Source organism: Falco biarmicus, chromosome 5, assembly GCF_023638135.1.
Source record: "Falco biarmicus isolate bFalBia1 chromosome 5, bFalBia1.pri, whole genome shotgun sequence".
NCBI classification, from domain to species: domain Eukaryota; kingdom Metazoa; phylum Chordata; class Aves; order Falconiformes; family Falconidae; genus Falco; species Falco biarmicus.
Genome location: NC_079292.1, coordinates 67851978 through 67864248, shown reverse-complemented (window position 1 = coordinate 67864248; position 12271 = coordinate 67851978). Strand labels below are relative to the sequence as shown.

Sequence of the window (12271 nt, the reverse complement as noted above, 5' to 3'; positions counted from 1 at the left end):
AGTCTGTGGAATTTATGCCTACTCATACTTTCTTCAGCTGGGGAGATAATGATGTCCCTTTAGACAGGGGATGCATGGCTGTTGGAAATCTCCCACCTTCAGAATCCAAAATCTGCTACTTAGCCTGAGAATTCAACTCAGTATTTGCAGGAAAATGGGGATGAGATTAAAGACCCAGGTTTTTTTCATGTTTGGGGTTTTTTTTTTCTGTTGTTTTGATTTTGTTTTGTTTCAAACGAGAAGTTCACATCAAAATAAAGAAGTCCCTGAGATTCTGCCCCAGGTCATTAGTGCTTGGACCTTTCTGTTCATCTGTCTGCAGAAACTAGGCTCTGTTTTTCCCATCCTGTGGTGCTTGCATCAGCGGTGCCTGGGAAAGAGTCTCAGCCCCCTTGATCAGTCCTCCTTCATGGATGGAGATGCCCACACAGGGCAGGGGAGAGACTTTAGATCTCAGGGATGGACCTGTGGACCTGGATGCATCTGTTCCTGTGGGGAGCATCCCGAACACTGGGACTCCCAGCTTGTTCGAAGAGATGCCCAACTTGAGAGGTCCTTCTCCTTTGCCTCTAGTGATAATACAAAATAATTTTCTGTGGCTATTGAAGAATCATGTAATGTGACTTGTGTTGCACATTTTGGTGACAAGAAATGTGGACGTGTTGGGAGAAGACAGGCCATGGTGCATAAACGGAGAGAACAGAGGAAGATTAATGTCTTAACATGTGGAATACATAATCCTGCAAAGCAGAGATCCCCAAATAATCTGTTCAGGCCAGTACAAATGAGCATATCCCTCAGAGCAGGGTGCTTGGCTGGGCCCTTGTCTGCTAACGTGGTTAGCAGCCTGCAGGATGGGGATCTGCATGGTGCAGATAAGGGAAGCACACATGTGGAAGCACAAAGACAGATCCAGGAAGCTGTTGCTTCTGAAAGTTGCCAGTGACTCGGTTACCCCCTTCTCCACCTGACCTGTCCAGAGTCACGTCACTTTGGGCAGTAACATGCGCTTCTCTGTCCCTGCAGAATGACCTTGTCCTTTGTGTCCTCGTGCCTCGTGCATCAGAGGTGTTTGCTGTCACAACACACGCAACAAGCTCAACTGCCCTGAGGAAGCAGGGAGGGAAAGCAGGAGCAAATAGGCACATACCCACGTGTCCTCTGCCTGCCTTTTTTCCATGGTCCTCCCTGGTCTCTGATCAACAGTGAGCATTGAGGTTAGTCTCAGAGAAGCTGTTAGACCACAGATGTCTCCCTAGCATTGCTAATCCTTGCTCCTGACGACCTTTATTGTCAACATTGGGCTCCTAAGCCATTTGCCCTTGCCTCATCCTTTCCCCCACCAGGGATGCTGTGAAATAGCTCATGTCTCACCCTGCCCATACCTCCAAAGATGGAGGCTCCTGACAGCCTCATCTTCTCTGGGAGCCTGGCACAGGAGCAGTGCTGCAGCTGCCAGAGCCCATCCTGGTTCTGAGGGGCCTTGTTAGCACTTGTGACTTTGGTTATGTTCACTTGTGATTAGTTACGGTGAAACTACTGTAGGAAGTCATAGGCTTACTTAAGCAGAAATTATCCATAAACATAAAAAATAAATTATACGAATGCCTAGGGGAAACTCCTCCACAAACATAGCATTCAGTCAGCTAGGCAAGTTCCTGACCAAAGAAGCAGTGGCAGGAGAACCAGTGTTTCTCCTGTTTTGTTAGGAAAGGTGTCAGTCATAAGGTAAATCAGTCTGGGCAAGTGCGGACAGTGGTGGCTTCTCCTGCAGGTGACCCAGAGAGGAGGGTGACCAGGGCTGCAGGCCTCTCTGTCTCCAAAACAACCCCCAGCGCCCACCTCCCCAGCCTGTAACATTTAGGAGCATGCAGCCACAGGGTGTCACGCTGACAGACTTTCTCCCAGGAGCTGGGCCAGGGAGAAGTGGACTTCTTTTGGCTTGAAGCCCTGTGTGTCTCAGTGGCTCGTGGAAGAGGGAACCATGGTGGGGCCTGCGGCTTGCTGCTGCCAGGGAGGTGTGTCAGAGCCGGCTGGAAGGGAGGGAACAGTGGGGAGACCCGAATAATGGGAAAAGCCAACACTTGCTCTGAGGGAAGAAAAGGGAAGGTAAAAAGGGAGGTAAGGGTGCACTGCTAGCCTGCAGGCAGGGGGTGGGGAGACTTTTGTGGAGGTGCAGGACATCTCTGAGGTTGGGATTAGTCATCCGTCAGGGCAAAGGCTGGTGCAGTAGGTTGAGTCCTGGTCTCCAGCCACCCTGGGTCTGGCACGCTGAGGGAATCAGGTCGTTTTGCAGAGAGTTTGTGTTGACGGAAGGGTGTGGAAACCCATGTTGCAGGCTCTGGGCTGGCAGCTGCAGAGGGAGCAGATCCCTCTGTGTGGTGGGACAGCAGTGCTTTCCCATTCCTCTTGTGCATCTTTGGGCACAGCGATGGCGCTTCCTCTTGCCTTGGCTTTGCTGCCTGCAAAATCAGACGCTGCCATCTCTTCCTTCACAACGCACCTCGTGATGCACTGTGGGGAGGGCTATAGAGACCAAGGCTCTGCTGGTGTTGGAGCCGCACATTGCGGGATCCCAGCTCTGAGAGGGGTTTATGCTGCCTGGGGGGGAGGATGCTTTGCATATTTCCAGGTTTTGTTGCAAGCAGCACTTCCCCTTCAGGGATAGTGTGTTTAAGAGCAGATTCATTCACACTCTCCCTGTCCAAGCTGCCAGGAGAGCTGCTTCTCCCCCTACCAGCTCCCTCCATACCCTGTGTCAAGACTCCTTTCCTGGGGTTGGCATTTATCCCCCACCCCTGCCAAAGCTCCTAGGGCTCATCCCTGCCCACGTCTGTCCCCTGTGCCAAATGAGCCTTGGCTGTGGCTCCTCTCCTTGGGCTTGTGTCCTGCCACGTAGTCCCTCTGCTAGCCCCCGTAGGAAGCTGCCTCTGCCCGTGGCAGTGGCGGAGGAGGAACCCATGCCGTGGGGAGACCTGCAGTCAGATTGCCACATCCTTTATCAGTGCTGTCCTACCTACACAGCTGCACAGCTCAGTGCGCCTGCCCAGGGGCTGTCTCTGCCAGTAAAGGTGGCAATTAGTGGTCAGGGAGTGCGTCACCCCTTTCCTTGCACTCTCCTAGCATGGGGCTGAGCACAAGTCCGTATCTCCACAGCTGGACTGGTCAGAAGGTGATTTCTGGTTTTCAGTCTGGGACATCACACTAGTGCAATCGCTTGCATGGAGGCTGCTGCAGTGGGAGAAAGGTGCCCCATGTCTGTAGCAGGATTTAAAAACACAGTGAATTAATGCCTGGTGGGAAACTCTGAAACCTGAGTGTACCTTCTGGGCTGGAAAGCAGAACTAGCAGCCTTTTTTCCTGCTGGAAAATGACTTTCACACATTGATAGATAAAGTTTTCATTTAGGTTGACTTTCTTCTTGTTTTACCTTAATGTCACACAGGTCATTTCCCATCTACGGTTTTGGAAGAAAACTGTGATGCTCCTGTGAAACACTTCAATGTGGATAAATCAAATTTTTAGGTCAGCTCTGCTTACCTAGGCTTATCTCAATCCCCTTTTCATATGTAGATAACCTCTGTTGCACCTTTTCCCTAGCTGTCCCGGGTCACACCAGTTCTCCATGGCAGGACAGGCAGTGGCCCTGTCCTTTGTTAGCAGGGACAGAGGCAGTGTAGTGCCCGTGTCGTGTAGCCAGCATGTGATGTTCATCTTGTGGTTTTTCAGGACTTCAGAGACAGCCCCTGAAAGGCAGATGGTGGAGCCTGGCCCCTCTGATTGCCACCCATGCAAGGGAAGAATCAGCCTGTATTTCTTTGGGTATGGGACCAACCCACTCAACCAGCCCAAACGGTAGGTGAAAGTCAGGGCTTTGAAAAACGGCATGCTTGGGAAGTTTAATCCTGGAAGCAGGGTACGCTTTGGCTGCCTGTGAAGAGGCATTGCCGGCTCCAACTGTGACCCCAGCTCTCTGCCCTCATGGCCCCATGCCCAGCTGGGGCCTCTGGGATGGGGCTGGGCTGGCTTAGAGCTCCCCAGCCCGGGGACATCCTGGGGACATCCCCGAGCACTCACCCTGAGCTGGTCTGTGCCGCGTTGTGCTGCCCAGCAGCATGGGCCCAGACTGGCTCCCGCAGTGTCAGCTGAGGTAGCAAGTAAACACTCCCAAAGTAGAAGGAGATGTTTTTCCCTCCTGTCTCCAGCGCTGTCCTCAGTGGTTTATCCTGAGAATGCTGCCAGGCACAGGGGTGACTCCCTTCATGCACATCTCCAGCGTTGCCTGTCCCCAGGGCAATCGGGTGTGCTCTAATGCAATCTGATTCACTGGCTTCTGGCACCCATGGAGGAATTTTTTGAGACAACATTACAAATTACATCTATAGAGTGTGCAGGAACATAAACCTACCGCCTTCCCACTCTGCTATAGTGAGAGCTTTTGTTCAGCTCCCAGGTTTCCTACTGAGGGGGCTGGGGGGTGCTCATCTGGTGAGCCCTGACACAGGTGAGCAGGTTGGAGCATGTGCTGGATGTGTCCTAGCTTCTAGTCCTGCATGCTGCTGTGGTTTGACTATGTGGATACCTGAAAAGGTCAATAGGAATTTGGCAGGCACACTAACGGAAAAAGAAAAAGACAAAACTAATAACATTAAACGTAACCTTAAAAAAAAAAAAAAAGAATGTGAGCTGAACTGTCTTGAGAAAAATGGCATAACTGGCATGCCTGCTGCTGGCGTTGGTCACGAGAAGCCCTGGAAAAGTGCATCGGGGCTGAGGTGGGTACAAAGAAAGCTGCCAGGGCAAAGGTGCAGAATTACTCACTTCTAGTGACCACAGACACTACAGAAACCAAGGCTCCAGCAGTATCTCTCGCTGCTGACAGAGCTCTCTCGTATGAGCTGTGTTTGCACTTGCAGTGTATGGCACAGGCAGGCACGGAGGGGTCTGTGTGAGCACGAGACAAAGGTCCCCCCTCCACCTGCTCTCTGCCTTTTGCTCCATCTGCCTGATGGTGTTGGCGAGTCTTGAGCTTGGCCACTGAAGAAGGTTTAGTGTCGTGGTCTCTGGAGATGGAGATAATAAATTTTGCATATTTGCAGGATGACTTTAAGGGATGCCACTATCCCACGAAAGTGCTGGAGCCCCAGAGCAGTAAGGCATGTGGCAGCCAGCCTGGGCCATACTGCGGGGTCTGCAAGCGGAGACCTCCCTCCTGCTGAGGTCGAGTGGAGCTGGAGTCACTCCACTGATGGCTGTGGTTGATCTTTGCAAACGTTGGGCCTTTACCCTGCCTGACCATGACTGCTTTCTTTTCTTGCTTTCCTGTCAGGGCCACAGTTCAAGGTCTGGAGAGGTATATGTTGTAAGGGAGCTGGGGAGAAAGTTCTCCTGCCTGCCTGGATGTACCTCCCTTCCTGCCATCCAACACAGAAGCTGGGTCATAATTTGGTGGGGTGATGTGGTGGAGGGGGAGGGACAGGAGGAGGAGAGAGGGGAGTGTTTGCCTTAACTGTTGCTGTATCTCTTTGGCTCTTGGTGGATTCTCTGCCTGGACTCCATTGGGACAGGACAGGACGGGACAGGACAGTCTTGCCTGGGGGAGATCTGTGCTGTGTTCAGGTGAGTTGGGTGTTAGCTCATTGAGCAGATCTGGCTGGATACATGTGTCACACTGGGATTGCCGGTGTCTCTGGTCTTCCTGCAGCCAGCTGCTGCATGCTAGCTGTCTGCCATGCTCTGGGGAGTGGGCCAGCAAAACTACAAGGGGAAAAGCTTCCTAATGTTAAGCAAAGGAAGAGAGAGCTGGAGGATGGGGAGAAAATAATCAGTTTGGATCAACCCAGCGAAGAGTTTTTCTTTCAGTGGTTCCTATAGGAGATGACATGCAGCAATTATGCTGGGAGGCTGCTGGTAAGCTGCAGAGCAAAGGGATGCCTGAAAGATGGGTAATTAGTACTGAAGGTTGTAGCAGCAGAGAGAGAGAAAGAAAAGGACTCGGAGAGCAGAGAAGTTGAGAAGAGAGCTGAGAGTGGGCCAGACAGGGGTGGGGATGAAGGGTAACAATGGCTAGGTGATAACAGGTACACGAGGAAAAGTGTTAGGAGTGAGGTAGGCTTGTAGGCATTTCAGTTCCTGCAACACAAGGCAGTGGCTCCCTCTCCTCCTGTGCCACTCTGCAGAGGTGCTGGGGCTGGAACACTGACTTGGGAACTGCAGCTCTAAACGAAGTGCCTGGGAGTGTGCTTCTTGTTCTTCTTGCCTCAGAGGCTACATCAAATTTGTTCCTGTGTCAGGGTGAGGCAGAGAGACAGCACAGTCTGTGCATATGTTAAACTCTAGGGGTCTGTGGGCATATTTGTGAGCAAGCCCAGGCAGAACACATCGGGGTTTCGTAACACCTGATCTGTGTCTCCTTAAATCAACAATGCTTTTAAAGTAATCACTACTAATCAGGGCTTTCATCCAGTGCCATTGGAAATGCCATTGCCCCAGTTTTTCTTCTTTGACAGCTGCTGATACACAAGGCCGAACCTTGGACCTGACCTTTGCGGCTTTGCAACAGCCCGACTTTGCTGGATTTGTGGGTGCAGATGTGGTCCTTGCAGAGGGCAGGCTAATGGGCCCTGCACTCTGTCTCTACCTGCCCATGCTCCTGGGCAGAGCTATAGGAACATTTTGGTGCCCCACGTTGGAGAGCAGATAGCTTGGCCCTCAGAGGGTGCAGGTGAGATGCAGTCCCAATCGCATTGCAATGTGACATTACCACGGGCGCTGCTAAGAGTCAGTCCGCAGGCACCTCTGCCTGTCCCAGTTTTACCAGATGCGCCTTGTCCTATGTACCAACTAGAGATGGATGAGCCTTCCCAGGGTCAGCCAGGTAGATCCCCAGCCTGCACCTGAGCAGGCTGCAGCGTCCTGGGCTCCCTGTGCAGGGCTGAACAGGGAGCTTGATGCAGGGACGGTCATTGAGGGGAGCCCATGCAGCGCTGCTCCACTGCTCTGCGATGGCTGCGCACGCATCTGTGCCAAGGCACGGGGCTCTGCCAAATAAGCTGTTGGCTCCCCTCATCCTCTGTGCTGGGAGGCATAAGGTAATGTGTCATGCCGTAACCTCACCTGCCTTTCAGAAGAGTTTTGCTTGAGTACCCTTTTTCCATCCTCCCCATTTCTCATCACTGATAGCAAGTGTCCCCAGGCTGTGTCTTCGGGAGGTCAGGCAGGGTGTGCCTGCCTGGTGGAGTTTAACTAGAAGTGCCTACCTAGTGTGATGCCAAATCCCCTGCCGTGCTCTCCCACCTCCGAACCACAGACTTTTGGAGACACTGGCTGCCAGGAGCACTGGGTCTTCTGCTCTCCTGCCCTGAAGCAGTAGCCCCAGGGAAGTAACTGCTGGATTCATATTTTAGGCACTGCAGAGGTTAGGATTTTTGTGCAGACCCTCACACACCTGCCGCTTTGCTGCCCACCCTTCCCTAACCCCTCAGCCTCCAGACCCGGCTGATCTGGGTGAGCGGCAGGCAGCCAAGCCGCAGTGCTGGGGGCTGGCAGTCTCCCTCCCTTCACCTGATCTGCCCAGGACTGTGGAGTGGTGTGTCTTGCTCCATGAATTTGCTGCCTCAGTGAAGTGGCAGCCCTGTAGCCACTGTGTCTCCTCCTGTGGACTCTGCCCTGTTCCTGTGGGGCACCTCCAGGCTGCCCTAAAGGTCACTGCCCCATTGTGCCCCTGGTGTGCCTGTTTGCAGAGCGGGTGCTGGAGCAGTGCGGCTTTCACCCTGCGTGCCATTCACCTGGTCCGTTCCTCCAGCCAGTAAGGGGAGCCATGCTGTCCCCACACTTCAGCTGTGCATGGGCACCTCTGAGCAAGCCTGACGCAGCTGTGGGACTTCAGCCAGACACCTCCAGCCAGTGGGTGGGTGGCTCTAGGGGTTCCACTGGGGCCAGGCTGGGGCCAGCCTGGCTCTGTGTTTGCAGGAGATCTGTCTCTGTGATGCTCTGTAAGAAGGATCCTGCTGTGTTTGCATGCTGCTAAAGCTCCTGCTATGTGGCAGTAGAATACAAACCTATGGACCATACAGACTATGGACTGAGCGGAGGTCTTGAAGAGTATCTACCTTGGTGCAAAGGCTGTTTTCTGATCATATTTACACCCCATTTATGCACTTCATCAATTAGTCTTCATTTTTTTTTAGGCTGGAGCAAGAAACCACCTCTGTGTCTCTGTAGCCCAGAGCAGGGTTGGTGAGTTGCAAACACCAACAGAGACTGAACTGAACTGGCACTAAGAACAACAGCTTACACTGCTTTTAGCAGGGGATTTGCTCCTGATCCTCAGGAAAGTCCAACCACCACTAGGTACTTGTGAGGCTCTCCTGTCCTGGCAGCTGAGGACAGGGCAGGAGCCATTTGTCCCCTCCTGAGCGTGAGGGCGTGTGCTCTGAAGGATGATGTTCTGTAATCCTTGCAGCTTGTATCACAGATGTACATGTCATTAGTAAACTCACAGTTACTTCTTATCTCATTCTTACTGGTTTCAGTAAGCAGCAAACTCACTGACTGCAGAAGCGTTGCTCTTATTTCACGTTGGAGACAATGTAAGCAGGATCTGATCCTTGTGACAGCCTCCTGTGTCCCATGAACCTTGCTGAACAGATGCTTCGAGAATGCCCTGCAGCCCACACAAGCTGGAAGTTAATTAGAAAGTGTAAAGAAGCCAACAAGCTTCCAACAGCTTGAAATGAAAGGCATTTTAATTTTGACTGCTGTCCTGGAGTTGATCAGTCTTTCTCTTGCTGCATCTTCCCTTGCCATTCTCCTTTTTGCAGCTGGAGTGAGCCGTTCTCCAGCAGCACTCGGGATTGGAAGTAGCTGTGGTTGAAGCAGCCATCCCTGCTCACGTAGCGGCTCTTAGATTGGCTGGAAAGCACTTACTTCTACTGCTAATATTTTCCTGTCCATCTTGCAGATATGACCTATTCCAGTAGCAGCCCCCACGCTCTATTCTAACCAGTTTGTTTCTTAAGCCATACCTTGGCACTGCTGTTCCTCACTGAGCCCTGATTTTGTGTCTCTGCCCCCACAGCCGCCCCCGCCTCCTGTCATCGAAATGCGACGCAGGATTTCAGCTGCCGACTAACTGCTGGCTCATATTGTGCAACCAGAGAATTTTATGTGTCCTCCTGCTCCTTCTTTTGTAACACAGCCCGGTCTGCTTGCTTTCTGATTCCTCCCTCCCCACCTTAATCTGCAGTTTACGTGCTTGGTGCTGCTTGTTTCAAAAGGAAACCAAGAAATAGAAGTGCAGTGCAGCTGTCTGCATCATCACCTGCAATTCTGCCTTCTGCAGCTCAAGCAGCACCTATGAGTGTCCAAAGGTGCTTTAAAACTGTGCTCCCTCTAATAAGTATTATTGGCTGCTTTTTAATGACATCTCTGCTTGCTGTTCACTCTGTTTCACTGTTTGCTCTTGAGATTGTTCTTCTCCCATTTGCCTTAAGATAAAACAGCAGAGGAGGTTAAGCAGAGGATGTTAACGTCCCAGCAGTAGGAGCTCCTGTGTGACAGCACTCAGGAACAGGCAGTAAGTTTGTGGAAATAAAAGCTTTAGGAGCATTTCTAATGGCTTCTTCCTCTGATGCCAAAACCCAAGGTGGCTTCTCTCTAGTCTCTCCCATCTCTCTCTTGTTCCTTGTCTCACCTGAGCAGCCCTGAATAAGCCCTTTTTGCCCTGGGAGAGGCTGAGGATATCACCATGTTTTACCTTCAAAGGATACTTTCATTGTCCTCTTTCTCATTCCTGCCTTCCCCCTTTAGTCGCAGCTTGTTCCCAAATAAAGCCGACAAATGCTGTTCTCTCACATCATGCATCTGGTCCATCAGACCCAGCTGGTGAGTGTCCACAGCGCTTCAGAGGTGTCCTGGGCTCTCCTTGCCTTTTGTGGCCATACTTGAAGAATTTCATGTTGGTAGGTGTGGGACAAACACAGCCCAAAATGTGTGACCAAAAGGACACTGGGCTACCTCATTCAAATATTGAAGAAGGGAACTTGGTGAGGTCTGTGTTTATGGCTGCCTGCATGCTGCCTGCTCTCTTTCCAGTGCCTGGGAAACTTAGGTGTAGTCTTATTTTCTCATCAATAAACCTTGTAGAGGAAAACGTGGCTGCCTCCATGCACCAAGCCTAGTATGAAGCCCAGTACGATTTCATGCAGAGCTGCCTGTTGCACTGTGCACAGAGGAAGCCCCCTCTTCCCTGTGGGAAGACAACAGGCTAGGGGTCATGTCTGCAAAGGATACTCCAGGCCTTGAAAAAGGCACCTCCTTAAAGTGCTGAGGGTTGAAAAGACAGCAAGGCACCTCGAGAAGAGACTGGCAATGTCAGAGGGAACTGAGGAGGAAAGGTGGTGGTGGCTGAGTGGGTCCAGGAGAGGGGTAGACTGTGGACCAAGCCAGGTGATGTCTTAACAGTTGGAGAAACTTTATGGCAGAGGGAAAAAAGAGGCTGGGAGCAAGGGAGTCAGAGGATTTTTCTCCAAACTTTGGTGAAGAAACAGCAGAAAAAGTGCAGGCAGGCAGTGAGGGGCAAAATCTTTTCTCCAAACTCATGTATTAAGGAGAGGGGCATCCAAAGGGAGAGGAAGATGTCTGCCTGTTGGGGACGGTGTAACACAGTGGGTGGCTGTGGCTGCTGTGGGAGAGCCAAATTGTTCCTAGCTGGAAACAAGAAGTTATTTGAATCCCCATCTGGCCTGGGAACACATAGGGCAGGAGCACAGTAGGATTAGATGTTCAGGAAAAGAGCCAGGAGGTGTGTGAATAGGCTTTCTCATGGAAACAGCAGGCAAAGCAGAAAGGGAAGCAGTGGGGATGTGTAATGCTGTGCTTTGTCTGGGAAGGGAGAAGCCTGAAGGTCACGGCACAAGGGGCCAAAACTTTGTGCACTGGTTTAATCTACCACCTGTTCCCAGTTGAAAAGGTTCCATTTCATAACCAGGGTGCTTTCCCCCTTTTGGAAATAGGAAAATGAAGCCACAAGTGCCGTATCTCCCCTGCCAGTCTATGTTTGTCCCAGCCCTGTTCCCCATTGCAGCACTCCAGCTTCTGTCCTTGGCGGTGGCCTATTCAGGAGTCAGAGGAGAGGTGCACTGAGCACCTCAGAGGTGCCAAGTCAAAGCCCTGGTCCAGGTGTCCCTGAGGTGGAGGCTGGTGACAGGGCTGAGGCTGTGGGCTGGCACTCAGGGCATTCCCTTCCTGTTGCTGGGTGAGAGGAGGTGACTCCCTGATTGTGATTTTCCTCCACTCCCATGTGTGAAACAGGTCTAACACAAAAGCAGGTAAACCACAAATGCTAGTAGGACTAGGCTGGCTCTTGGACCCACCTTGCATTAGAAGAATAAAAGCAAAGGATTAACTAAGCCTTCTCCCGTCAGCTTCTCATGACATCCTCAATGAACCCAGACTTAAGCATCATCGTACTTGATAATGTGCCCTGGACTGCAGCAAATTGGAACGTGCCAAGGACTGTGGCAGATCAAACACGTTTCATTAAGTATGTGTTATTTTTTCTCTCACATTTGACAGTGCGTGGAGCTCTGCTCCTCTCAAAGATGAGGAGGCTGTGCTGCAGCATCTGAATGAACTGATTAGCCAGCTGGCAAGCCTTGCTGCAAGCAGGCAGTGGGGAAAGGAGCCTTCCCTGAGCTTTAGAAACTGAGAAAAGACTGGTGGGAGGGCCTGGTATTTCCACCTCCCAGTCCAACCCAGCAGGTGTTAAGTGAAGGGGTCAAAGCTGGGACTGGGAGGACCTCTGTGCTGGCTCTGCACCAGCCAGCATTTAGGGTGCATGCCTTGAATTCTGGATTGCACTACCTTCTTTAAATGTCGGGTTAGAGTTTTGTACAAGCCTGTTAGAGAACTGATTCAACTTCACACGCAGGTGTAGATCCACACATATTGTAGGACTTGGTGGGTTTGGGGCAGTGCAAGCAATGCCAGCCAATAGGTGCTTTCCAGCATATGGTACCGTAAAGGGCAAGGGCTAGCGAAAAAAGGGAGGTTGCTTCCTTAGTGCCCCCGGTGCATCTGCATTTGACACTGAAGCTGGCTGTGCCCACTCTGGTACTGCCCATATATAAGCCCTTGCTGGAAAAAAAACTTAAAAAACCTCTCAAATTTAATAGGGGAGCAGAATCTTTCTGCAATGTTTTTGAAGAGGCAGCTCCACAGCCTGGAGGATGGCATTCAATGATTCCTGACTGCTCTCCTCCGTGGTTTA

General features: G+C 51.5%; 1 protein-coding gene across 6 annotated transcripts in view; it reads left to right on the top strand.

The window, feature by feature from the left end:
• Positions 1-5441: 5441 nt before the first annotated feature.
• SLC6A12 (solute carrier family 6 member 12) overlaps positions 5442-12271 on the top strand; it is a 39967-nt gene continuing 33137 nt past the window's right edge. Inside the window, exons 1-2 of one of the 6 annotated variants that reach the window (XM_056339285.1) lie at positions 5535-5619; positions 11427-11545. In XM_056339285.1, the coding sequence (XP_056195260.1) occupies positions 11433-11545 (113 nt within the window). In that variant the 5' untranslated portion in view covers positions 5535-5619; positions 11427-11432. Of the gene's footprint in view, positions 5620-11426; positions 11546-12271 lie in introns of all 6 variants that reach the window. The other 5 variants (XM_056339280.1, XM_056339282.1, XM_056339284.1 and 2 more) reach the window with 5 other exon arrangements.